The sequence below is a fragment of the Anas acuta genome, chromosome 20 (genome assembly GCF_963932015.1).
Source record: "Anas acuta chromosome 20, bAnaAcu1.1, whole genome shotgun sequence".
Classification (NCBI taxonomy): domain Eukaryota; kingdom Metazoa; phylum Chordata; class Aves; order Anseriformes; family Anatidae; genus Anas; species Anas acuta.
The window spans coordinates 5137472-5162917 of record NC_088998.1 but is presented as its reverse complement, the minus strand read 5'-3'; the positions used below and the strand labels follow the sequence as shown (position 1 = coordinate 5162917).

At 39.5% G+C, this 25446-nt stretch overlaps 1 protein-coding gene and 1 long non-coding RNA gene across 2 annotated transcripts in view; one reads left to right on the top strand and one right to left on the bottom strand.

Moving 5' to 3' along the window:
* The window catches only part of CDK5RAP2 (CDK5 regulatory subunit associated protein 2), a 79336-nt gene extending 57382 nt beyond the window's left edge, over positions 1 to 21954 (top strand). The window contains 13 exon segments of the mRNA XM_068656669.1: positions 517 to 565; positions 1383 to 1570; positions 2712 to 2837; positions 7231 to 7347; positions 8761 to 8950; positions 9166 to 9287; positions 10673 to 10921; positions 12178 to 12261; positions 12390 to 12631; positions 14834 to 14980; positions 16891 to 17029; positions 20329 to 20375; positions 21287 to 21954. Of these exon segments, the coding sequence (XP_068512770.1) occupies positions 517 to 565; positions 1383 to 1570; positions 2712 to 2837; positions 7231 to 7347; positions 8761 to 8950; positions 9166 to 9287; positions 10673 to 10921; positions 12178 to 12261; positions 12390 to 12631; positions 14834 to 14980; positions 16891 to 17029; positions 20329 to 20375; positions 21287 to 21346 (1760 nt within the window). The 3' untranslated portion in view covers positions 21347 to 21954.
* Positions 21955 to 22103: 149 nt separating this feature from the next.
* LOC137842531 (uncharacterized) lies at positions 22104 to 25106 on the bottom strand. Its single transcript, XR_011089101.1, has 3 exons — positions 24928 to 25106; positions 23441 to 24612; positions 22104 to 22233 (listed from the first exon to the last, which is right to left on the bottom strand). It is a non-coding gene; the product is annotated as an uncharacterized lncRNA (long non-coding RNA).
* Between the last annotated feature and the right edge of the window lie 340 nt (positions 25107 to 25446).

Genomic DNA, 25446 nt, shown 5'->3' with positions numbered 1-25446 from the left:
TCAAATTAGTGTCTGAGTCCAGGTCCCTAGCACCGAGTTGTGCTTATGCTGACTCTGTGCCACTGAGAATATTGCAGGAAGAGTCCTGTGCATGCCTGTTTGCTAAGGACAACTGGTTAGCCTGGCTCCAGATGGAAAAAATCCAAGCGAGATGGAGTTGTTCTTTTGCAATTTTTAATGCAGGAGCAGCGACGTGTACCCCAATCCTTTTGCAGTATAGCACAACTTTTCAACTGTGTGCTAACTAAAACACTAAGGCTGTAAAACCTGGCACATATGTTGCACACTCCTTCCTTAGACATTTTTTGAACCCCAATGAAAGTTTTGCTTTCTTGCTGTGCCATAAATAGTTTTGCTCACGTACAGTATTTGACATTAATGCACAATGTGTTGAGTGTCTGTTGGCTTCTGTAAATTCTCATTAATTTACCACTCTATATATAAATAGTTTAAGATGGAGGGGAAAGAAGTGTTATTCTTAATATCTGTTTTTAATCAGATGTTTTTCCTTTGCAGAAGAGTCAGTAGGTGCAGAAGTTACTATACTTTATGAATTAGCTCAAAGGTAAGAGTTAACTCATGTTACCTAAATACCATGTTATTTGATAAATTGGTAAGGATGCTCTATATTTTGTAGTCCACCTTCAACTGTCTTACTTTTTGGTTAGTGCTTTGTTTACGGTGCCTGTTTCATTAATATCCATTCTGTTAACAGAATATTCATAGAAAACAAACTTGGGCTTTTTTTGCTGCTTCTCAGCAAAGGGCTGAGATACTGAGATGAGACTTCATGCTACCAAGCTGTTTCCTTTCATGAACAAACATAAAACGTTCATTCTTGTGCTGAATACACCAAGGTGTGTATTTAGATATAATCCTAATTGCAGCTGCCAGGAAGGGTAGTTCTTCTGTTTGCGTGACCTTGGGGCTGGCTCAGGATCACCAGAGTACAGTGGTGTTGAACTTCATTTTCAAAACACCCTCATGCTGAAGAGAGAAGCATAAGGGTGAAGGTGAAGAGAGCCTGTGTTGTTGTTATGCTGCTCATGTTGGTTTTATGCCAGCCTGGGATTCTTCTGTGCTACAGAAATCCTCAGCTGCCTGTTTAAGGCAATTTCAGGTCCCCTTAATGCAAAGCAGACTCAGCTAGCACTGGAACGTGAACACTAGGCTTGAGGTTTATTGATTATTCCTGCTGATGTAGTGAGGTGTAATTTTCAGACCTGATACCTTCCTCCAGTGCATAGTTCTTTGTCATATTTGGTCACATAAAGTCACTTGCCTAACCCGAGTCCTGTAAACATGACACTGTGTTCTCAGTTTATGCTTCTGAAACAATAAAATAATTTTTGTAATTTAAAACATTTTGCTTTGTTCAAAAGGGAGAATGAGAAGAACACCACAATGTACCAGCAGCTTAAGGATGAATCACCTGTACCATCTGCTCTTCATAGCTTGTCTGACTTTGATTTGTCAGAAAAGTCATCTCTTGGATCACCAGAGCACAGACACGACCTAGGAGAAGGACAACATGGCACACTGGCGCTTCTGTCAAATAAGTTTCCCCCAGGTAATTTTTTTTCCCAATGAAGATTCAGTAGATATTGGGAAAACGTGATAAATAAGACACGAGGGAACTAATTAAGAAATAATGAAGAATGTTTGTCTGCCTCAGCTTTCTAGTATCTTGCATAATCATTGCAATTTCAGTAATAAGGCATACAGAGATGACAGCGATTTGAACTACCTCCTGTTTGAAACAAAATTAACTATGATATTTTGTCTTTGTTGTTTTATACTATCATCTTTTACAGTACTCTAGACGGTCTTTAAATAGACAAGTTATGAGGGAAAATAGACAATTGTCAAGAGATTATTGCATTGAAAAAGAGAGGTTTTCTAATTTTATAAAAGCCAGTGTTGTGTTTCCTTGAGAATTGTAAGTGCTGCATAATTAATAAGCGGTGTCATGTTTGACCTGGATAGTTTCACTAAGCACAAGCAATACTTGCAGTAGTTTGTTATAGGCAACGATGAAAATTTAATAGCTGAGATAGCATGTACCGTTCAGGAGAAAAATATTGCAGAGTAAACCAGGAGTGTATGACATGGATAAACTGACAAATAAGATAGTGACAGTTTGAACAGATAAGTTCCTGAGTAAAGCTGAAACTTACAGCCAATGGAAGAAAAATTGTAGAATGGCAAAGCGAGAAGGAACAGGTACAGTAATGAAACTTGATAGAACAGATTTATTTATTAAGGTATGCATTGTGTAAGCCAAAGTCAAATTTATATCTGAGTTACTCTGGTAAGCTTCCTATTGTTATAAGGAAAAATGTGTACTATTGCTGTGCTGAGTCTGAACTGAAGCTGTATGGCAGAACTTAGGATATATTCCCAAGTCTAGGCAATGTTTTAACTACACAAAATTGTGATCTGCTACAGTTTTGTAGGAAGCTGATGTTTAAAAAGCGTTAAAACTGGACTATTGTTTAATTTACATTTTGGAGTAGTTTTCAGTGAATGTGTGTTTTGGGCCCTATATGGAAAAAAAAACTTGTTATGGAGCCAGATATTTAGTGTCTAACATTTTGAACAGTTCAGTGTCATTTTTTAGTATTAACACACATGAGGTTTGACAAGAGTACACAGCGGAAAGGAATACAATCATTTGCTCTAAATAAGAAGTGGTCTCTTGGTTTATTCAGAGTTATTAATGGAGCATCTTCAAGAAATTCGAATCCTGAGACAACGTTTAGAGTACTCCATAAAAAACAATGAGAGACTGAGGAAACAGCTTGAGAGACAAGTAACAGACAAAGAACTAGATCAAGGTAAGATATTTTTCCTGATAAATAAATCCACCTTTCCTGCTTAAAGCCTGAGGGAGTAAATGCTGTAGGAAACGTTTTCTGTCCTTTTTTGCGTAAAACTCATCCCATTACAGCTGGAAAATTATATGCCTTTCTCTGAATACTGCTGTGTCTTGAGCTGACATCAGCAGGCACAGCTTTTCCATGCTTCCAAATGCACCCTATGCCTTATCCTTGACTCCACTGCTTGCAGTGTGTCCAGTAGAGATGCACAAATCTTCTGTGGGATACAGGTCCACCTCAAAGCTGCAAACCTACAATTGCACATATTGCTAAGAGAGCAGGACTACAGGTCTGCAGTGCTACTAGGTAGTTTTATGCCATTTGATGATACTGTGGTTGAATTTCATCCAGAAAATTGAAAGGCCTTCTAGTTCAGTTATCAGCAACCAGCCTGTTTTCTTTTCCCTTTAGGATATCATTATTGTTATAATGGACTTGGATGTTAGGATGTCACCCTCTTTTAATTCTCTGCTACGTCCAGCCAGGGGCAGATGCAGGCGAGAGCCAATTTTATCAACATAATTTCAGTTGGGACTGGGCCCAGAATGAATAGAGGAGGTGACTTGCTCCAAATTGCATTGTTGCTATTGGTACAAGGTAGGAATGCTGTGGAATAACTGTCCTACCTCTAGTCTCTGTACATTCAGGGTGGACAGTACACCGCCCCTGTGAACAGGACTGGTGGAGATGACTTCTCAGGAGTTCTCTGTCTGCTTTAAAGGCAGATTTCGTTAAATACAAAGTTGAAATAGCTGCAGTAGAGCACAGAGCCTAGTCCATGGTGTTCTGTCATTTGAGTTGCTTGGTGTGATAAATATGTTCTACACAAAATGACATCGAGCGTTTTTAATGAGAATTATCTGACAAACTGATGCAAATGTCAACATAGAGTTAGTTGGTTTTCATTCCAAACTCTAATATAAAGCAGTGGATGAAAATACTAAAAATAGTCATGCAAATTCAGAGTCACTGCTCACTGTTGTTAGCGTTCAGCATCTTTGAAAGCTGAGCTCTGTGGTGCATTTGGAACTTTCCATGAAAAGGTAGCCAGGCTCTCAGTAAGGATGGTTTTGTAGCACCTTTTCGTGCCCACAGCACCAGGCATACTTTCCCACACGTTGCTCTCTCTATTCATGTTCTCCTTCCCACATTTCCCCCTATAGGAGAGTTGATTAATATGCAATATTACTCAGAGTGGAAGCAGGCAATAAATACATATATGCTTTCCTCTTACTCAGTTTCACTAATATTGACATTAGATTCATTATGTTTTACATCATACCCGTGATCCATTTCTGTTGTTGTTTAAATGGGTACTACCTACAAATAGCAGTTTGCTTTCAGGAATAATTTACACTGATGGAAAGGTGTATAAAAAAGCATCCATTTCATTCATGAAGTATTTACGCTGCTGGAAAGGCATACTGTTCTCTAGAAATAACCACACTGAAACACTTCCAGCTCTTTTACAGCTTCATAAAGATTCTGGCAAGGGCATCCATTAATGCAGGGAAAGTATATTTTCTTTATAAACTGTCTTATGCCTTCCATCTGTCTTCTTGTTGCTTAGTGCATCTACCAATGCATGGAGGAAAAAATTCAAAAAGGAAGGAAAAAACAAGTATGTGTTACAACAGTTCCTGTCTGTTACTGTGTTCTTTCAGCACTTTCTCTCAGTTTTGAAGATCTCTTTCATGGTATCAGATATGTGTGTTCTCTCCTCTAGTAGTGATGCTATTTATTTTTGTATTATATGTATATGCATATATATTTTTATATATTAATCGCCTTTCAGTGTAAAAAGAAGTTCCTAAGTGAAGTTCAAGGAGATTTTAGCTTTGGGGCAGGCATAATCATTCAAAAGAGTTTTTTTTTAACTTTTAACTTATTACCTTTAATCTGTTTTCCTTTAAAGAGGCCAAATAAGGTGTAATGTACTTAATTGTTGATGGGAGCCTGTTAAATTCATTTGATATTGAGATGTTGGTTCAAAGAAAGTCAATATATTGAATTACTCTTGTCTATCTGATAAATATTGTATGTATATACACACACCTAGCCACTATTTTTGCCATGCTATTTTTATTAAGCAGGTTTTCTAAGTATTTAAATGCCTCTGGGCTTCTAGTATTCTATAAATGACACAAGAGCTGGTAATGGCTACATCATTACTATAGAGCTGAGATTTGCAGTGCAAGTAGATCTGAAATAATTGCTTCAATCATTTCAAATGTGAGGCATCAAAATAAAATCAAAGGTTTAATTTTGAATTTCCTATGTTTCAAATGTTATTAACAGCAGTTAGCATTAAAAGGGAGGGGGTTGTTTGCTTTTTTTAACCCCTAAGTAACTAATGTATGTCCTCAGACTTACCTTCTGCTGTAGTTTGCCTTTGTTTTGCTTTGTTTGGGAGTGAGTATTTACTTCCTTCCTCCGTGCTGTGATTTTCTGTAGTGCCTGCCCTTCAGTCAGTGCTTCCTTTGAAACCCTCGAGGTAGGCTTCCTTAGCGCTCACTTTTTCAGCATGTAACATAATGAAAACTCAAGTGTTTCACAATTGTAGGCCCTGATGCCTCACTGTACTCTGCTTGGATGGACTTTTGCATCTATGGAGAGCGTAATTGATGTCAGCAGGGCTCTGCACAGAAGTAGTAGTCTCAGTAGTGGGTCAAATTGCAGGATTGTGGCCTTATTACCACTGGCTCTACATTATCCCTTATTATGTAAGATAACTAATAGTTATATTCTAAAGCCTTTCAGTAGGATTGTGATAGCATAACTTTTCAAATAGAATAAAGCTGGGTGATGGGCAATAAATTAAATTAGAATCAAGATGAGACCATCAAGCCTTGCCACTTCAAGTTGAATTGCTTTGTTAAAATCTGAAAGGAAAAAGCCTTTTGAGTTCACATAGCTACCTCAACTCTTTAACATATAGATAGTAAAATGCCATTAGTGCCAGACTTCTAGAGCCTTTGAGTCTTTCAGTAACGACAAGAGGTGCATATCATGGCACACTACATCCCAGTTAGGTAGTTGGTAAAAGCTTCAATTGGGATTACAATAAAATGAGATTATTCAGAGGAAGTGCAGCACATCAAATTGAATTGAACTGCCAGAGCTGAAAGGCATCCTCCTCACACATTCAGCTAATTTTTTTGCCAGCTGGTTATTTCTCTATTAACCAAATAGTTGACACTCATGCAGTTATCTCAAGCACTAAAGCATTGTAGATACTGGGATAACCAATCAGCTGAAAAACACTTTTAATGGTAATGTTAATTCCAGTGGGTCCTGAAGTGTTTTACTGACTATAAATAGGTTAGAAAGGGCGATAGCAATTACTTGACTTGCATTTCAGAGGCAGTTGCCTTGCGAGTGGAATATGGTAGCTCTCAGGATGCACTGTACACACCACTGGGGGATAAGCAGTGTAAATACAGGACGTAATGAGGATTACCTAGGCTGGAATTTGACTGATTGGATACACGATTTAGCGCTTATATTCATATGAATAGTGCAATGAGGTCCTCTGAGTAGGATTCATCAGCCTGAAGTTTCTAAAAGTCAGGCATTAAATCCAAGCATTCCTCTTGGAGGCACTGGAGCGCAGGTACATCCCTTTGGAGCACAGCTCAGCCTCAGAGATGTGGAGAGGGTAGGGCGGGTGGATCATGCTCTGGAGGTGCCTGTTCCTCCCTGGGGTTATTGATGGAAACCCTAGGTCGATCCACACTGGCTCAGTTGTATAAATCTAAATTAGCTGAAATTAAGGTACCAGTCCTCATCCCTGCAATTATAAATGGGTTCTCAGGTTGTAATCAGAAGCAGAGATGGTGACTCCAGCCCTATGCTCCCAACTGGCATGGTACCATATGGATAAACAGGCTTGTTACTTCCAGCATTACCCACTGTTAATTAGTTTGTAAAATCTAGCAGTCCTCTGCAGTGGTTTCAGTGAATACAACAGAGTATGAACCAAGCAATACAGAAATATGGATGAACCTTGGTACAGTGTGCATTATTTTAAAAGAATAGCAATGTCACAACGTGCTCCTGTGTTTTGCCCTGTTGCATTCTTGTCTGATAGTTAAAGACTTCTAGGGATAATTTTGCAATTTTGGTAATTATTGTCCAGCAGTGGGAGGTACTTGTGATGCAGGGCCTTGGGTTACTTGGCATTAACCTGAACTGCCTTTCAGTCTGTAAGGATAACCTTCAAAATACAGAGGGGATAAATACTTTCATAACATGTTTTTCTGTGATTTTTTAAATTGTTCTTGTCTGGAAAGTTTAATAGTTAACGACCTAGAGATGACTCATAAATCATCTTTTATGTATATATTTATAGGTTCTGCAAACATTTTCAGCCGTGGCTCAGTGCAGGATAATTCTTTGACTTCTGAAGTACGTTTCCTGAGGAAGCAAAATCAAGTTCTGAATGCAATGCTAGCAAAAGGATCCAGAGGTAAAATGCAAAACTGTGCTTTACAGGAGTAGACTACAACTCATTCCAAATCAGAAAACAATAAAGTATTTACAGTCCATTAAATTGGCTTCTCCATTCTTCCCACTCCTGAAATTCTGTGCTCAATCGTAAGCATTCGTACTGAAGTTAACGTGATAAAGGAGTGGCAGTAATGTTCCTTCTCTCTGTTTATTTGTAGCGTTTTCCATTTGATGTGTGATTTCATTTCTCCATTCTTTTTACATTCCTCTCTTTTTACATGTTCTTTTTCTTCCCTTTGCCTTTCATTACCATTTTCTTAATTCTTTTTTCTCCGTGCCTCTGTTCCAAAGTCCTCTCTTTTAGTGCCTCTTGTTGCTTATTGTTTTGTTTACAATCTGCTTTTTGTTAATGTATTACTGCTTTTGTTTGTTTCCACATCTGTCAATATGATCTGATAATATCGGAGTTTCTTATTTATTTATTTATTTATTTTATAGGAACCATAGTGAATAACACATTGTCAACCTTGAGATTTAAAATAATGTCAGTGTCTCTGGAGTTTGAGTTCTTTTCCTTTTATTCCTGGAGGCACTAGAGAAGAAAAGCCTCATGGATACTTCCTGCTTGTTTTCTTCTCAGGTGCTTTCTGTCTTGTCTTAGCTTAGCCTTTTAGAAGTGAAAGGCTGAGGATGCACCTTTTCAACAGCACCCGGGGATTACCGTTTTCATAGCCTTTCATAGAAGATGAGGAAATGATTTTCTAACAGCTGGGAGTTGGAATGACTCCGCTCTGCTGTTTCTTTGCCAAGGGTGCCTCTTCCTTTTCTAATACTGAATGTAGGGTCACAACAAAATTAGGGTCCTTATAAACCTCTCTGGTTGCAGCTGTTCCAGTTTACTCAGTTGCCCCTACCAACAATTCTTTGTCACAGGGAACTGCTTGTGCCAAGGAAAGGACTGCTGGCATACAGTTGACTGGGAAGGAGAGGACAGAGGGACAAAGAGGAGTGTGGATTCTACTCCCTGGAGCAGTCCTACTGACTTCTTTTCTTCCAAAAGAGAAGTCAAATTTATTATTTTGTGAGGATTAGCAAAGTTCACAGCCTTCTTTGGGAAACTGCTGCCGCTGGTTTTTGAATGCCATCCTTCTGACCAGTTCGAGGTAGCAGGGGCATTTGGCGTATGAAGCCATACACAGTTGTTTATTGAGCTCTTTTATGGAACCCTTTGTGAATCTTGGGAGTTAAATGTTGCACTGTTACAGAAAATGTATCTAGCAAAAATCAATAGAAAATTGAAATACTGAAATCCTAAAACTCAGAAGAGCAGCTGTTATTTTCTGACAGTCTCTAAAAAAGCTGATTTTGTTAAGGAGCATTGCTTTAGTGGGTTGTGGGCATTACAAATAACTTGTGTTTCTTCTTGTTTCAGATAAACAAAAGGAAAATGAAAAGTTAAGAGAATCTCTTTCTAAAAAGAATGCAATCATTGAGCATCTTCATGAGGATTATGAATGCATCAAGAAAGAAAATGAAAGGTTGCAAAAACAAATTGGCAAAAAGGAGGATGAAACCAAATATCTGACATGTGAAATTTACAGCAGTCGTAATGAATTAAACAGGTATTGATTCTGTCCACATTTAGACATTCTTTTAGGGAAGAAAATTGTCAGTGTGACATGCATGTGTTTAGCCATAGCCATTAACACTAATGAGGTGCACAGATGTATTCAAAAGGCAAGGGAAGAGTTGTGGGGGAAGGGGGAGTGGATTCTAGATTTTGAAATAAAGGATAAAAATTCAGCTGTTAACTTAGCATTTTATTGGAACTTAACAGGTTGCAAACAGAAATGAACATAAAGCAACGTCAGCTCTCTGAGAATGAGAAGTTACTGCAGTCCCTGCGAACTGAGATCAAGGTTTATGAAAAGCTGGAAGAAGCAAAAAGGAAGAGCACAGGTATAAATGCACAAGGGATGTCTTGACCCATGCATCCCTTCCCTCTGAGTAAGATCTTGTCAAAGGACAGTACGGCTGGATCGCTATTTCTTTGTTTCTGCTCAGGTCTGCTGTGCAAAGCAGAAGCAACAACTGGATGATAAAATGCTGCTTTTTACTTGGAAATGTAACTGTGAGGTTGAGATACTTGATTATGTTCTGATTAGGCACACCCAATTCCCTTTACCTTTTTAGTTAAGCTAAGCCCAAATATTAAAAGTACAGTTGCTCAGGCTGAATAAACTTGGTGGGGGTTGTTGAGTATTTAGTTTTCATCTGAAAACATGCTGCTCCTTCCCCACGGGTAGGGCTTAATCAGGTAGCTTGTGCTTACTCTTGCCTAAATATGAGGGTAGTGTCTTCTCCCTGGGGCTTGAGAGAAGCGCTGGAACTGCTTTCTGAATAAGACATTTAATAATTTCCTGCCCACTTGTCTGTCATGGAAGGTGAGGGGAAGGAATGAGACTTACATGAGTTCTTTCCAGTGCTTTTAAGGAAGTTAGAGCACCAAGCAGCTGGTGGCATGGGTAGGTAAAAAAAAGTGGAGTGCTGCTCAGTACTGCACACAGGATCCAGCTAGTTTTCCCTGTAAAGTTCTTATAAAAGTTGATTATTTTCTTCTTTCTACCTTCAGTAATATGCCCTGCCACCGCTGTATTTCATGCCTAGCTGCAGCAGAGCAGCCCTGTTGGCGTAGGGCTTTAAGCCAAGGCTGGCTCAGGGATAGAAGCAACCTTCCTGCAGAACTAGTAACGTAATTAGAGAGCAGCAGCACCCACCTCATGCTCTTGAATCCTTTCCACTATGTGGAGAACAGTTTGATTTCAGCATGGGGGAATACATGAAATTGTTTGTGTGCTGACCGCCTTCTATGAAAAGACAAATGCAGCCCTTGCTTTTTTGAGGTTCAAATTTGTTGCTGTGGTTGCCAGGTGATCACTATTTTCTTTTTTTTTTTCTGCAGTGTATAAAATTAAACTCACAATTGTATTCTATCCCTCCTCCACACTCCAAGATCACCCATTTCTTTTTTCCCCAGACTGTGCAGTAATATAAAAATTTTGTAAATCCTCTTCCTTCTCTTGCTATTATATTTTTGCTTTTGGCATGAGACTTATTAGCTTTTATGGACAAAATAAAAAATAATTTTCAGCTCTTTAAATCTTTTGAGGGTTGAAGCAATTAAGATGTGCTTTTTTGTCAAACCATTATCTTAATGCTGTTTGTAGTTAATTCTTAATATTGAGGATAAAGCTGGCTATAATTTACTTGCTCAGCATTCTGATAATGGCTAATATTATTTTAATTGTTGAAGATGTTAAGTGTTTCTTTTGAAATTGTCTCAGATCCCAAATGTGATGCATCAGAAGAATTTCGAAAAGATCAGAATAATCCAGTTGACTTACATGAACTATTGACTGAAATACAGAGTCTGCGAGTACAGCTTGAAAGAAGCATCGAGACAAACAAGACTTTGCATGAAAAATTAGAGGAACAGCTTTCAAAAGAAAAGAAGGAGGAAGTGGGATCAGTGTCAGCTGTGAATATCAACTATCTTTTCAAACAAGAATCTCAGCATTATGCAGGAATGAATGGTACTGTGCCACACATGCTTTTGTTATGCTGTAGAAACTGTACCTTGTTCTTTAAAGATGCTCTTAGTGCTTTATTCAACATCAACTGTACAATTTGGGAGCTGCCCATCAGCCTTTCAAATCCTTTTCCTGTTAGAGCTATTAGCGCATGGGGAAGTAAAATGCATACTGTACTGTCTTAAAGCCTCCAACTGTCACTTCTTTTTCATTCAGGAAAAGCATTTGCAGAATGTATCTGGGATGGAAGGATGCCTATGTTAAATTGCAATAATTTTTGCTTATCTGGAGGTTCTTTTTTTTTTTTTTAATGCACAGCTCTATAGCATTTGCTATGGTGACTCAAGAAGGATCAATAAGTGCACTAAATGGTCTTTGTATAAATCAGTTGTCCCCTTTATGGCCTTGAGGAATATTTTAGCTTTATTTCAATCACTGTTAAGTGATACTGTTTTAGCAAATCAGGGAAAATGTACTCCTTATGCTAAGGCTTAGGTTATGGTCCCAAGATGAATGTACAGGGAATACAGGGGACACAGGAATGCTCTTCCTTGCTGCTAAAGCACTCTGCATAGTAACAGCTTTCCATATGTACAGCATTAAGTCTCCCTTCCTACTGCTTGTGCAGGTATACAGCACCTTGTGGGAAGGAATAATAATGGGGCTTTTTAACTCCATGCACTTCAGCTGCACGTGCCTACCTAAATGACTTCATGCAGCACACAAAGCAAGCAGCACTGGAAGGGGTGGGAGAGCGTGTGAGACACAAGAGTTGTTTTTTTTTCTTACTGTCTCACTTCCAATAAGAATCACACTTCAGTTGAAATATGTAGTGAACATAATTACCATGTGCAAGTCAGAAAGGTGCTGAACATAGCTGAGAACCTTTATGGACAGCTGCCATTCTCTGTGGGCTTTCTGCTTGGGCACTCTCATGTGCCCTGTATGGGGATGGCTTCTTAGAGTCATCACAATAGGGAGTGTCATACTTGTGGAGTTGATTAAAATATTTTCAGTATATTTTGGGTTTTCTGATGGTGACTTGATTTTGGGAGCTGTCTTGAACATTGGACAGATGCTAAAAAAATGAATGTAGGTGAAGGCTGGAAGATATATGGCATGGTAGTAGAAAACTAGCTGTGTTTCTCTGCTTCCTGAGTCTAAGTGCAGCATCAGCAAAAAGAGGAACAGAAGTAGAGCTAAAAAGATTTTTTAATGTATGTTAACTTATACTGCTCTTCTCCCATTTTGATGTGCAGAAAATCTTTGCAAATGCCCGGCTGCCAGCAGAAACATTTGTGAGCTGCAGAAGCACGGACACTGCATTTCACTAGCAAAAACAGGTACATCCAAAAGTATCTTACACACGTATGCCATCAGTGTTCCAGCTTGTTTGTTTGAAAGAAGTCCCATGTTAATTTGTTCTACATATAAGGATTTAAAAAAAGTATATACTGTTTTTCTGTCCCAGGTACGCAGTCAGCCTCTAAAGATGATTTAGACAGCAGCTCATCTTCCAGTACAGCATGTACCCCTCGTCTTGTTCCTGGACATCGTATGTGGGCAGACAAAAATGGGCGTCACGTTCTTGGCTTGATTGAGGATTATAACGCTCTGCGGAAACAGATTTCAGAAGGGCAACAGGTTTTGGGAGAAATGGAGATTTCTTTGAGAGAGGTCACTGGTACGAAAGTGCAGGAGCCTGGCATAAAGGTAAGCAGCTGAAGCTGTTAGAAGACGGTGAATTTTACCTAGAGATGCAAAATGTACGAATTACAAAAACAAAGAAGCAGGTAAATGGTGCAGCAGGCACTATTAACTGAATAACTCTGTTGGGACACCTCAACCTTGGCAGTCAAAGTCTCATCTAGATGCAGACTCCTATTTGTGATTCTGGGTTAATGAGGCTATGGATAAATTAGTTAATTCTGGTCCTTTAATAAGCTATCTCACTTTTACTTTAAATGAGGTGAAACTACTTGCTTTTACTACAGAAGCTGGTAGTTGTTAAATGGAAATGATATAAAACAAACAAAAAAACCCTCAAGAAACAGATACATCTCTAAAATGCTTTAGGAAGGGCTCATAGTGAGGGTATGTATCAGTAACCCAAGCATAAAAATACTTAAGGAAATTCTCTTGTAATGGAGGATTGGGATAAACCAAGGAAATGAGACAATAAAAAAAGAAATCTAATATACAATTGAAGATAGCAGATAAAGTTCTCCACTTACCTGTATTCTGCCCTCTAGTAACACCAGGTGATAACTGTACATTAATGATTGATGTATGCCAATGAGAGTTGTTTTACATTAGGGAAGCTTTTAGATATTTTTCCACTTCCTGGGAGCAGTTGAATACTTTAGAAATACCAGTAGCTAGTCTAGGAACCTGGATATCTCATTACTGTTCAAATCTTGTCTTCTGAGACATAGTGTATCAGCCTTTCTGCACCATGCGTGACGTAGTGATGTCAAGCCATGGTGCTCTTTCTTGCTGTAGTATTAAGCATAATGGTTCTTAAAGCAACAAAATGTTTGCCTTGTATTGAATAACATACCAAAGGAAAAAAAAATCAGATATTTCATCCTTTTTCTCTAGAATCAGGAGAACAACAAGTGTTTGCTTATGCTGTCTTTTTCTTATTTAGTAGTGTTAGTATCTGGATACAGTAAACAGCCTGATAGTGTATTTGGGGTGGATGGAGTAAGACAAATCTACCTACAAGTTTCAACAAAAGAGAAGGAACATTCCTTATACATCCACGGCAGCTAATAATGAACTAAAAAGGAGGTCTTCTCCAACCTAAATGCTTCTATGATTCAATAAGAAACTGCAGCAGGAAGGGATCGGATCAGAAGGTTCAAACAACATGCCAGTGGTGTAAAACCAATGAAATACTGGAATGGAGACTGCTCATTGACACTGTTGAATCACTATAACTGGAGATATTTTTAAAAATGCTTGTATTTCCTAGTTTAATAGTAAGGCTATTGAAAATGCAGCCACAACAATTCTGAAATACTTTGTATCACATGCGTACACTAGAACAATGTCAGAATGACACTTAAGACTCTGTGAAGTATTGTATGTTTTCAAATGACCTAGTTAATGTACTAACAAAGACTGAAAAAGTAATCCCTCAAAGTTTTTAACTTCTTTTGGTGGTGTAGAGATAAAAGCAGTGAACTTCACAATTTGCAGTTCCCTATCAAGCTTTACATCACTGAAGTTTCAGACTGCGTAGCAAACAGGACGCTTTATGTGACAGGAGGATCCAGGTTAGATAACAATGCTAAATAAATATTCAGATGATATGCTGGATGTGGGCAGAAACTGTAAATGCTTTTCCTTCAGTACCCTTCCCCCTTTGGTATCATCATTGCTTCGGTAATTCATTTGCTCCCCTTGCATTCTTTCTCTCCTTTATTTCACATTCGTGCAATTCCTTCAATTTTGTTTTCTCATCTGTCAGCAGAGGAATACATTTTATGTGTGTCATGATAGTTATTTTGGCATTAGATGGAACAGTTTAAAGGGTCTGTTAAGGAAGAAACATCTCTATTGCTTAAATTGATGTCTGTAATCATTTGACTTTCAAATAACATGGCACAAAATGCATATGGAGAAGGGAGAGAGTTGCCAACTATTACCACGCAGCATAGCAGATCTAGTAAATGTAATCTATTATTAATCATGGTTATTGATTAGGATATATCCTCTCCCTCCCCCAAATTCTCAGATAATGTGTAATTCAACAGTCTTTGTAAACTAACAAATTACCTAATGTGGCACACAAGAGCTGTGTACATCATCTAAAATATGCAATACCAACTGGATTTAAGCCATTAATGAAGATTACATTTTAATACTTTTTAAAAAGTAAAGTATAATGTGTCTGATCCTTTGATACAGGTACCAGACCAGGCGTCCTTGCATAGCTTTTCTGCGAATACGAACACAGTACAGCAGATTTTAGAAGAGGCTGCACGTTTATTGAAACTTCTCTGGAGAGTTTCCCTTCCGATGAAAGCTGTACACAGTACTATTCATGGCACTCAGGTACTATTATGTTTCATTTTGTTTGATTTTTGCCTTTTTGAACTGTTGTAATGGTTCAACGAACATACACCAGTTAGGAACATGCCATTTGGGACAATCTTTTGAAAATCACAAACCCAGGATGCCCAGTCTTTAGGAGCTCTCATCACTGAAGGCTAAGGCTGAATGTGTACTGGCTTTCTGTCCTGATCATATTGTACGTTTCTTTACAAAATACTGTTTATTTACAAAATGCTTTATATTAAGGATATAATCTCAACCTTGTTACGTGATATTCAGGAAACCTAGACAGATGGCAAATGTTTCATTTCAATGAGAAAAGGTTTGGACTCCCTATTGTAGAAGCAAATTCAATTTGATTATGTATATACCAGTAACAACAGAAACTTCAGCAACTTTGTTGTGATCTGAGCTACATTTTTCTTTTACGGTTTGGATGCCTAAGCTGTAAAATAGGATGCTTTTTTAAAAGTGTGACAAAACCCCAAGACAAGTTTTATAACGTTTTAACTAAAAAGGATTGCACTATGCAAATGAATGAAAATAAACTGAACGAGGAATGAATTATCTGTACTGTCATGATAGCAACACAACAATGAAACTGTTTCAAACTCTGGCTCTAAAGTAAATTTGATTTTTTTTCCCCTGATTTTTTGTATGCTTTTCTTAAGGAAAGTGGGATATTGCTGAAGAAAATAAAGCTCTAGGAAAGCAAACACTTTATATATCATTTTAATAACATTTTTGTTGTTATTTTCTAGCATTCTTAAATGTGTAAAATCAGAAAAGCAGTATAATTCTCTCATGTTTCAGCTCCATATTTGGGCTGTCTTGAAAAGTGTGAATACTTCCATTTTTATCCTCGTGTATAATCTGTATAGACAGCTATATGTAGGGCTGGGCTGCAGTATCAGAACGTATCACAGATACAGACAAAAGTGCCTCAGTGTACATGTGATGCATCTGATGCTTTATTGTCATACTGATCTAAATCTTCATCTGGATCAGTCTGAAAACCTGACCTCATGTGGGAGATTTGAGCTTCCAGTACAGCACCTAATTGGAGTCTGATAGAATCTTTTTTAGATTTTCTTACCAAACAAACTGAGGACATCTTAAGGACAGTAGAGTGCTTCTGATGTCTTCAGTGCAGCATATGAAAGAATGTCTCCTAAAAGATATTGAGCATTCGCTGCCTTCTGTTTAGCCCACAGGAATTGTGAGTAATTAGTTCTTCTACAGAGCTAAATGCTAGTGGAGAATTCTAGAAGATGCTATTATTTAACAGGTAGCACAAGAAGAAGAAAAAGGTACAAGCTTAGGTTTGCATGAAGAATCCAGGTCAGTGGTACTAACAGAATCAGGGCTACTTGTAGTCCTGTTTTACAGGATACTGACCATAACTTGGTTGGAATTGGTGGTAGAAATTGAACCTTGAATAATGATACTGTCAAACAATTTTGCAATAAAACTGTCACAGTCACTTGTTCAATGCCTTTCAGCCTTTCAATTAAGGCAGCCTCAACTACTAGCAGAGCACTGGAGAAGGAAGCTGGATGTTCTCAACCTAGCAGACAGGATACTTGCTGATCCTGTCCCATCGGCCTTCATTATGTTTTCCAGTTGAGAGCAAAAAATGAAAAAGAGGAATGAAAATTCAAAAAGAAAAACGAGTGCTGGTGTTAAGACTTTTCTCAGAGAGTAGCAGAAAAACTAGTTGCGCTAAAAGTCAGCTAAGAACTGAAGTCTCTTGTCACTGGGGAAGTGAAGGTGGAAGGACAAAGGAGTTTTTCATTCTGTAAGGAAGCTCTTGTACAAAAGTATTTAGCCATTAACATTGTTTAAACATTAACAGTATTTAAAATAATTTATTTGATGCTTTAATATAATATTTTCATCTCTGAATTTAGGATGAAGGAATGAAAGCAGAAATACTTAGATTACGTAAGAAACTGTCTGAGCAGGAGAAGAAGTTACACAGCACAGTGAAACGCCTGCACTCCACAAACCAGCTGAAGGAAAACATGGAGAAAGTCATCATCGACCAGTGTAAGTTCGTGCTTTCTTATGGTTCTTATTTTTGTAATTCATGGCTTCCGCTAAAATGAGGGAAACAACAAAATGAACATAGGTGCCCTTTCTTTTGCACTCTCTGCAAGTGGCATTTCTCTGTGTGCTCTCAGGTGGTAGGAACAACCTCTGCATGAAGTTCAGAGCGTGCAGAACTGCTGGAGCCTTGTACAGATAGGAAGATTTTGTGCAACTGCAAAAGGCTGCATAGAATGCCATGAAAAGCAGTTCACAGTTTCACACACCAACTGATAACGTGTCAATCCGTGCAGCTGCCACTCATCAGTTGAGTTGTTCCATTTCAGTTACTGCCATTGCACATTAGTTTCCTGTCCTACAGCAGTTCCTGACTGAGGCAAAGTTACTGTTGCTGTAGACCACTCCAGCCAAACTTTTGATGCTGTCCTTCTCAAAACTGTGATTTTGCCTCAGTCTTGATAAATATGCAAGTATGCTCTTAGTTAGCATTAGATGGCTGAATACTGGGAAAAGCCAAAGCAGCAGCAGCAAAGATCTGTCAACACTGTGCACCAGAGTGAGAAGAGTGAGAGAACAGAAGGCTCAGAACAAGGGAAACAGAAGTTTACTCTAAGTCTTCTAAGGAAAAATTAGGACATGCTGTGAAATGGTATTTTACCCTTAACAGCCATATCTAGAAAATAGTCTGGAAACATAATGATTAGGACAGGGACTATATTCTAGCTGTGCTAGACCAGCTGAGTGTTCTGAGATCCATTTCTTCTGCTTTAGAATTTAATCTGTTAATCAGAAGAGATTTGATCAGAGCTACACCTCTCTTCATGCTATGGCAATATGTGTACTGCAGGAGGAGGATTTCACTTCAGTCTTAAAAAAAAATATATCTATCTATCTTTACCTTCTCTTAAGAGACAGGACTTAAAAGACTTGTTAGTGTGTGCTGGAATGGCATGTGTGTTATCAGTAATTAATCTAGAATGCAAAATGTTACATATCATACAGAGTTAGGAAAATGGCTGTAATACTATGCTAGTCAAGTCATTAAATGCAATGCAGAAGAATTAAAGTTATTTTGCTCCATAGCCTATAATTTTTATATCTAGGTTACATGAATCTTCTGCCTGCAGATTGTTTTTTTTAGTATTTATGGGCAGGGCTTTGGTTGCTTATTTCAGAATTGTTATATCAAATGATGTGCAAGCTACTTACAGTAAATCCAAAATTAGGTTTTCTGTAGGTTTTAAAGTTAAGTAACTTGGTTTGGTATTGTCATATAAAAATCAGAGGTATCTATTATGCCCATCCCAATAATATCTCAGGGATACATTTACTGATTCAGTTTGGTCAGTTCCTAGCTCTGGTGACATCTCAGCCAGACACAAAGGGTAATTTCAGGAGGGCTGTGCAGAGCGTAACCCAGCAGAGATTTTAGCCTTAGGACCAAAATCTTATCCCCACAACCACTACCCATCCATACTTTCAAAAAGAAAACAGTCCATCTCCCTCTTGTTTTGTTCGCTCCTTTTCAACACATCCAAACTCTTCTGAATTAGGTCCCAATAAAATGAAACCTGAATTTTCTGAAATCTTCTTAATGCGAAGTACTGCCTGGCTAGCAGCAGCTTCACTATTAGTGTCACACACTCTAAATTCTCTTCATGTACTGAATTTAATATTTTTGATTTAGAAAAATCTAGTTTGCCGGGTGAAATGAATTTAGCAGTAGAGTTCTTTATGAGCAGAGAGCACTCTGCTACACAGAAAGACCTAGATACAATTTTCTCTAAGTTTCATTGATTACGGGAATTAAGGATGTCAAGTTACCTTTGCCTTAAAGAGCAATTCCAGAAATGTTTCTAAATTGCATCTGTATACAAATTCCTGACCAAGCATACAACAAAACTGGTGAATCATAGGAAGCTGCTGGATTCTATTATGATGCTTTTACTTGATTTTATTTCAGCCTTTCTCCTTTTGATAGCCAGCAACCACAGGCATCCCAGTAGGTGACCTTGCCTTCCTTCATTCTCCAAGCATCCTGTTAGCTGGGCACACCACTGAGGATTTTCAGGTTCCCACTGTTATTTAGTTGAGCATTCCTAAATATATTTAGAGGCAGAGACTGGAACGTTCTTGTGGATCAGAGTCTTCTGTCTGCTTTCTCTGGGCAAGAGAACGGAATGCTTATAAACCTCATCTGAACCTCTGAACATGTAACAATGCAGTGCCAAATTGCAGTAATCCGCCAAGGGTATAATTATCTCATGACAGCTATACCCTTGGAGTTGTTGGGTTCTTATTATTGTAATGAAAAATCTTTATTATGGCTAAATTGTTTATTTTTGAGACTGGAATATTAAATTGGTACTTGTGAATGGTATTTTTCAGCAGTTAGGAAGCTGACACAGATTAGAGAATCACATATTTAACCTGACATTTCTAAATATCAGTTTTGTTTAGAAGCATCCCCTCCACCATTCACAGGTCTTGCTCTCTCCCTGCAGAAGCAAACTAGCTGAATGAAGAGAGACAAACTTGGACCCCTTCAGAAGAAGCCACTGACAAGATTTTCCCTAAGCACATATAGGTTGCTTTGTCCTTGAACTGCCGGAGGAGCAGGCTAACTTCTTATGCCATCTGTTGTCTTCCCAGCCCATCATCCCATGTAACCTCTCTGCTGCACCATTTTCCTCCATCTCCCCCAGCCTCCATTAGATCACGCACCATCTCCCCTTACAATTAACAAAAAGTGTTCCTTTGCCTTGGATTGAGGGAATTGGGTCAGCTGGCTCAGGGGTCTGTTCGTAGCGGCGATGTTAAATGTAGTGGTGAGCTATTTGTGTTTTCACATATATCGTTCTTGTTACAGCAGAAATACTTTAAAAACACTTCCCTGGAGTTTAGATTTGAAAAACACATTATGTGGCAGCTGCAAAGCAGGGGCAGGAAGTGGCATTCTGGTGCTGGCGCTGCTTCTGACCTGCCTGTGGTGCTGAGCAAGGCCTTTTGCTCTTCCCTGACTGAGTTTGCTTGTACAGCATCGCCCCTTTATCTCGGGTTTTGCAGCTGGAGGTTTGTACAGCAGCCTGAACTTCTAAACAGGGCTTGGGATGGAGTAACAGATCTGGATTTTTTAAGTAATGAAGTTGAAGTGGTATGGAGGGCCTGTCTATAATTGCCTGGTTGCTGCTCATGTTGTAGATGTGAATTTATACTTACTTAATATTTGGTCATAAAAGCCCTGGATATGGAGAATATAGGAAAGCTCGTGCAGTATGTAATCATCTTTTTGTTTCCAGTGGTTTTAACTCACGATGTCTTGAAGAAGGCCAGAGGAAACCTGGAAGTAAGTAAAATTTCTGCTTGAATTTAATTCCTTGGTACATTAGAAACAGACATTGCAATGTCAGTAGTATTTGTAGAATTAGTCCAATTTGCTTTGGATTTGCAACTGGAACAATGTTAAGATCAAGTCTGGGTGGCAACAGTTCAGTGTGATAAATATTCTGCAGTATTTGATGTTTAATTTAGAGTTTTATGACTGGCGAAGCAACCAGCTAAATCCCCTCTTTTCTGATACTTCCCCTAAACTAATATCCATATGTCCTTCATCCAACAGTTTATTTCCATCAGATCAAAGTCCAGTAAGCTGGCTACTGTCTAAGTTCACAAAAAGCATCCATATTTAAAGCTTGCGTATGTGTTAATAACCAGTGCTTCTGCTTTTTTAAACACAGACCCAATAGGCAACGCTTCTACAAACAGCTATTTGCTAATGCAGTGCATTAAATTACTTTGAGTGTTTAAGTATCCACAGTTCAGCTTTGATTTCTCCCAGAAGGTTCAGGCTTTACTCCCAGAAGGCTGTAATATACTTCCTGACTCCTAAATCCCCTCCTTCTCCTCACACCATTCCTCTCTGAATGGCTGTACATTTCCCAGCCTGCCTTTAAATTTTCCTCCTTTTCTATGAATCTCTCCTCCATTACCCTCGTCAGCAGTGCCTTCCTGAGCACTTCCTTCTGCTCTGTAGCTGTTCTGCTAAGTGGCTCTGCTACTGTCTCAGTCCTACCTGAGTTAGAGATTGGTGACATAAAAAAGTCTTCATGCTTACAAGGGTTTTATCACTTTAATTTGAAGATCTGCTGAACACAGGCACTCATATTTGCAGATCCTTCTGCAGGATTATAGCCCAGGGATAAATTGTGTGCATTTGAAGTACTGTAAAATAGTAATAATTAATGCTTTTCTAACCAGGTCCCATCACCTGACAATCAAAAACCAGCTTCCTATACCAGCAAAAAAAGGATTCTCTGAAGGAGGAAGTTCCCATAATAAAGACAGACCTTCCTGGGATTGTTGTTTGCTTCTTTATGCCTTACTATTTATTGATGTAAAAAGGTTCATTCAGCTCCTTTAACGGAATCAGCCTTTGGAGAAAAGAAAGAAAAAATGACTAAAAAAAAAAAGTATTTTGGTAAATAACTTATTTAATGTTTTCTGTAATGTAAAAGATGATGGTTTTTAATATTTATTACAGAAACAAGGTACTGGAGGTATTGAAGAAAAATCCAGATTTTTTTTTTTAAGTTGACTTGTTTGAAATTTTATATTTGTATGTTATGCAGCTGTTTGTTGTTGTAGTCAAACAGGTCCTGAAAGAATCAAGAGTACAACCCACCTTCCAACCTGTTTCTCCACTGCTGAAATTACAGAATGTAGGTTAAAGAAAAATAGTTCTGCCAGCTGCCAGCATTTTATAATAATATGTAAAATGTTCAATATTTTAAATCATTTTAATCTTACCTGGAAGATTCTTCTGGAAGCTGTTTGATTCTGAGCTTTCTCACTGCCCTGTTAAAACCTTAGACTGATGCTAGGTCTGAAAATACTACTCAAAATCAGACCATTAAATTTTAAAATACCAAGCTGTTTGTGTTGTTTTGTTTGAAACGCCAGAACTCTGAGCACTTATTGAACAAAGCCATCAAGGGATTGAAATCTTCATAATGGCTGGCATGGATCACTTCGTTCCTGCCCATGACTGAGATTAATCCAGCCCTTACCAGGTGCAGTTATTGGGTGCTGCAGAAGCGCTTGTCAGGGCTGAGTTCAGAGGGTGGAAACTTGCTTTCAAGGAGTCACAATCAAAAGGCAGTTTGCTGGTGGCAGAAACACTGCCTTCCTCTCTTTGGTCCCCAAGTCTGTACCAAGAGAACAGAAGGTCACAGCAGGGACAAAGCCAAACAGTTTTGAAATCAATTTTTCTGCTAAAAGTGCTGAAAAATGTTACTTAAATTTAAATTAATCTTTTACTTTTTTTTCCTATCCCATGTTGATATATCAAATAACAATCCTTTGGCCAGGCCAGAAAACACCGGAATAGAACATGCCTACTTGTGCTGCTCCTGTGCTCCCCTCGTCCTGCCCGGTGCCTTTCCAATTCCACTCTCGATCCGAGCCCACCACGTGCAGCCTGCTCTCAGGGGCACACCAGGACCAGGGGAAAATCGGTTAGTTTAACCCTACCAAGCACATAACTGGAGGTGGTTGTTGGCTACAAAAGTAGACTTTATGTGCAATCATGGCCCTGTTGAACTAAGTGAATTTCGCAAAGAGTGATTGATATTTTTTCAAGTTGATGATGTCCCCATAATAGAAGATGACTCGCCCTCGTCATCCAGGAAGGTGAGCGCAAGGTCTGGGAAACCTCAGCACAGGGCTGTGGTTATAGTGGGTCCTTGATATCACACTCTGGAGAACAGCCAACTGCAATAGTCTTTCACTGAAAATGAATTTGTGCTCGTTGAAACATGGCTGTGGAAGTGGCTATTACAGCCACAGGGCTAGCTGAGGGCTGTGAGCCACTGCCGAGTCTGGTACTGTAGCAGTAGCTCCCCTCTTCCCACTAAAGCTTTTGTTTGCTCCTGGTTTCCCAACACTTGTTGATAATCAGATGTTGTGCTCTGAATAACGCATAGACACCCTTTTATCACTTTGCTCTGAATTTCAACTTGATCCTAAAAGCCTGGAGCTGCTGCACCCTCCCTTTGGGCAGATCTGCAAGCAAAAGTGCTGAGTGATCGCCAGCCCACCAGCCATCAGAGGGGCTGCAGGTAATCTGCTCCTCAGAACTGATGGGATGGCGTGGCCTGTCCTCCCACACAGCCGTTTCTCCCCGCACCTACTCTGCACACGAGTTTTTATTAAAGAAAACCACCAGCACTGTGCACTTTAAGGCTACACGCATCTGTGCTCCTTGGTATGACCTGACTTTGCGAAGTACACAAAAATGGGCTCTCTCTGAAGTATGAAAAATGATTTAATCTGGGGTCCCAGTACCTTCCTGCAGGTCTCATGCTCTAATAAATGTTACGTGCCTTGGAGATCCCAGCCTCAGCTGGCCCCTACCTGTGCTGGCCTGAAGCTCCGTCCCAGGTTCTGGCTGCTGAGCACTTGCACCCTCCAGTCCATCACAAGAAAGGCTCAAAACCAAAACGCTGTCTTCAGCTGACAGCAGGGGGAAGCAAACTCATTTGTCTGTATTAGAGGAAAGATGCTGGAAAAAATTGAAAAAGTTAAAAATAAACTTTGCAAATTGAAAAGGGGGGGTGGTAAGGGAAGAGCATGCATTCAAACTTGCTCTTCAGTCTCTTCACACATTATTGTCCTCACAGCTCACTAAAAACGTCAAGTTAATTTTACTAAGTAGCTAAATTATAGACACTCAGATGTAATCAGAATCTGCTATACATTTCAACTTTCAAAATTAATCAACCTACGTTTTTGAGTTATAACACCTGAAGGAAACAGCTGTACATCTATATATAGTGCACCCATGTCTCTTGGTCTTCTTGCAGCCTTTCCCCCCCCCAACACCATCTGTACTTAAAAAATAAAAATTAAATGTTTCCTTTTCCTGAGATGATTTGCCACTTACTTCTTAATGGTCCCTGCTGTGCCCACTCAGAGCTCTTTTCCTGACCCCTTCTCCCTCCCTGCCAGCTCTGATTGCTGCCTCCAGCTTGCAATGCAGCACACGTCCCCGCCTGTGCAGGGCAGGTGGGGGATAGATTCATATTGAAATTGGGTTAGTTGGGGAAAAAATTGTGGTATATCATCATGTCTTTAAAAAGAGATGATCCTATGAGATCAAAGTATTTCATCTTAATGAGAAGTGCCTCTTAAACACACACAATTTACCGGGCCAGTTTAAAAATAATTAAAGGAAAAAAGCTAACCAGATGGAGGGCTGCAGAAGACAAAGCTTATGGAGTGTTAAACTTTGTTCCCATTAAACAAAATTAAATTTTCCTTTTAAAATAATTATGCGGGAGAAAAATAAGCAGCGTAAGCAAATGGAATTAAAGGAGGGGCTCATTTGCTTAGCGAGCTCCTGCCTGTAGTTTCACTGTATGTGCAAGGTGATTCGGAACATCGGTGAGAGCGGTTCAGGAGCAAGCATTTGGGAGCCTTGCGGGTCTGCCGTCCTCACCGGTGCCCTCGAGCCTTGCTGCTCTCTTCCCAACCCTGCAGGCAGGAAACAAGCATCCGTGGTGCTCCTTGCAGAGGTTGATGAAGGCCTGTTGAGATCAAAAAGAAAAGAAAATGCTTTTTCCTTCTCCCTCGCCCCTACGATGTGCAGCCACACGCGAGCAATGAATAAAGGAGCTGCTCGGTGGCACTGGGGACAGAGCAGCGTGTTGCAGATGCCCACTGCTCCCTGCCACCGATACGTGGCACTGCCTGAGGCGTTGGGGCTGGGGGCTGCTGAAGAACCATGCTGCGATTGCATTCGCCAAAGAGAACGAAGAAAAGTAACAGTCAACTCGCAGGTGGTTGGTTGTATTAAAAATAAATCAATGCTAATGCAGTCGAGCGTTTAAAAACAAAAGCACCGTAAAGCTGTGTGCTATTTTAATCCAGGCAAACATGGCTGGTCTGCTTCTGGGAGGGAGCTGGCAAGGTGTTGGGGTGGACACGACCAGGGCCATGGCATGGAGGTCCTGGGGGAAAAAGAGGGGAAAAAAAAAAAAAAAAAAGCATTTTTTAATGGCATTCTGTTGCCACCCAAAGCCAAAAGGCCTCTCAGGCTGATAGCCAACTCAAACCCTTACCTAGCAGCGGTGGTGCTCTGCAGGACGAGGCACGCTGGTCTCGTTCTTGTGTCTGTAATGTGAGAAAAGCTGCATGAAAGCTGCATGAAAACACACAGCACCCTGGTCTCATCCCCACCTCTGCCATCCCCACACACCCCAAGCTCCCAGTCCAAGCCCCGACCCAGGACAGCCACCAGGAGGCAAGAGCCTGCCGTGCTGCTGCTCCCCAAAGACATCCCAAACCTAGACCTGGGGTCATTAGCGTGAACAACATCAACAAGATGAGATTTAGAGCCAGGACTTATTGACCTTATTTCC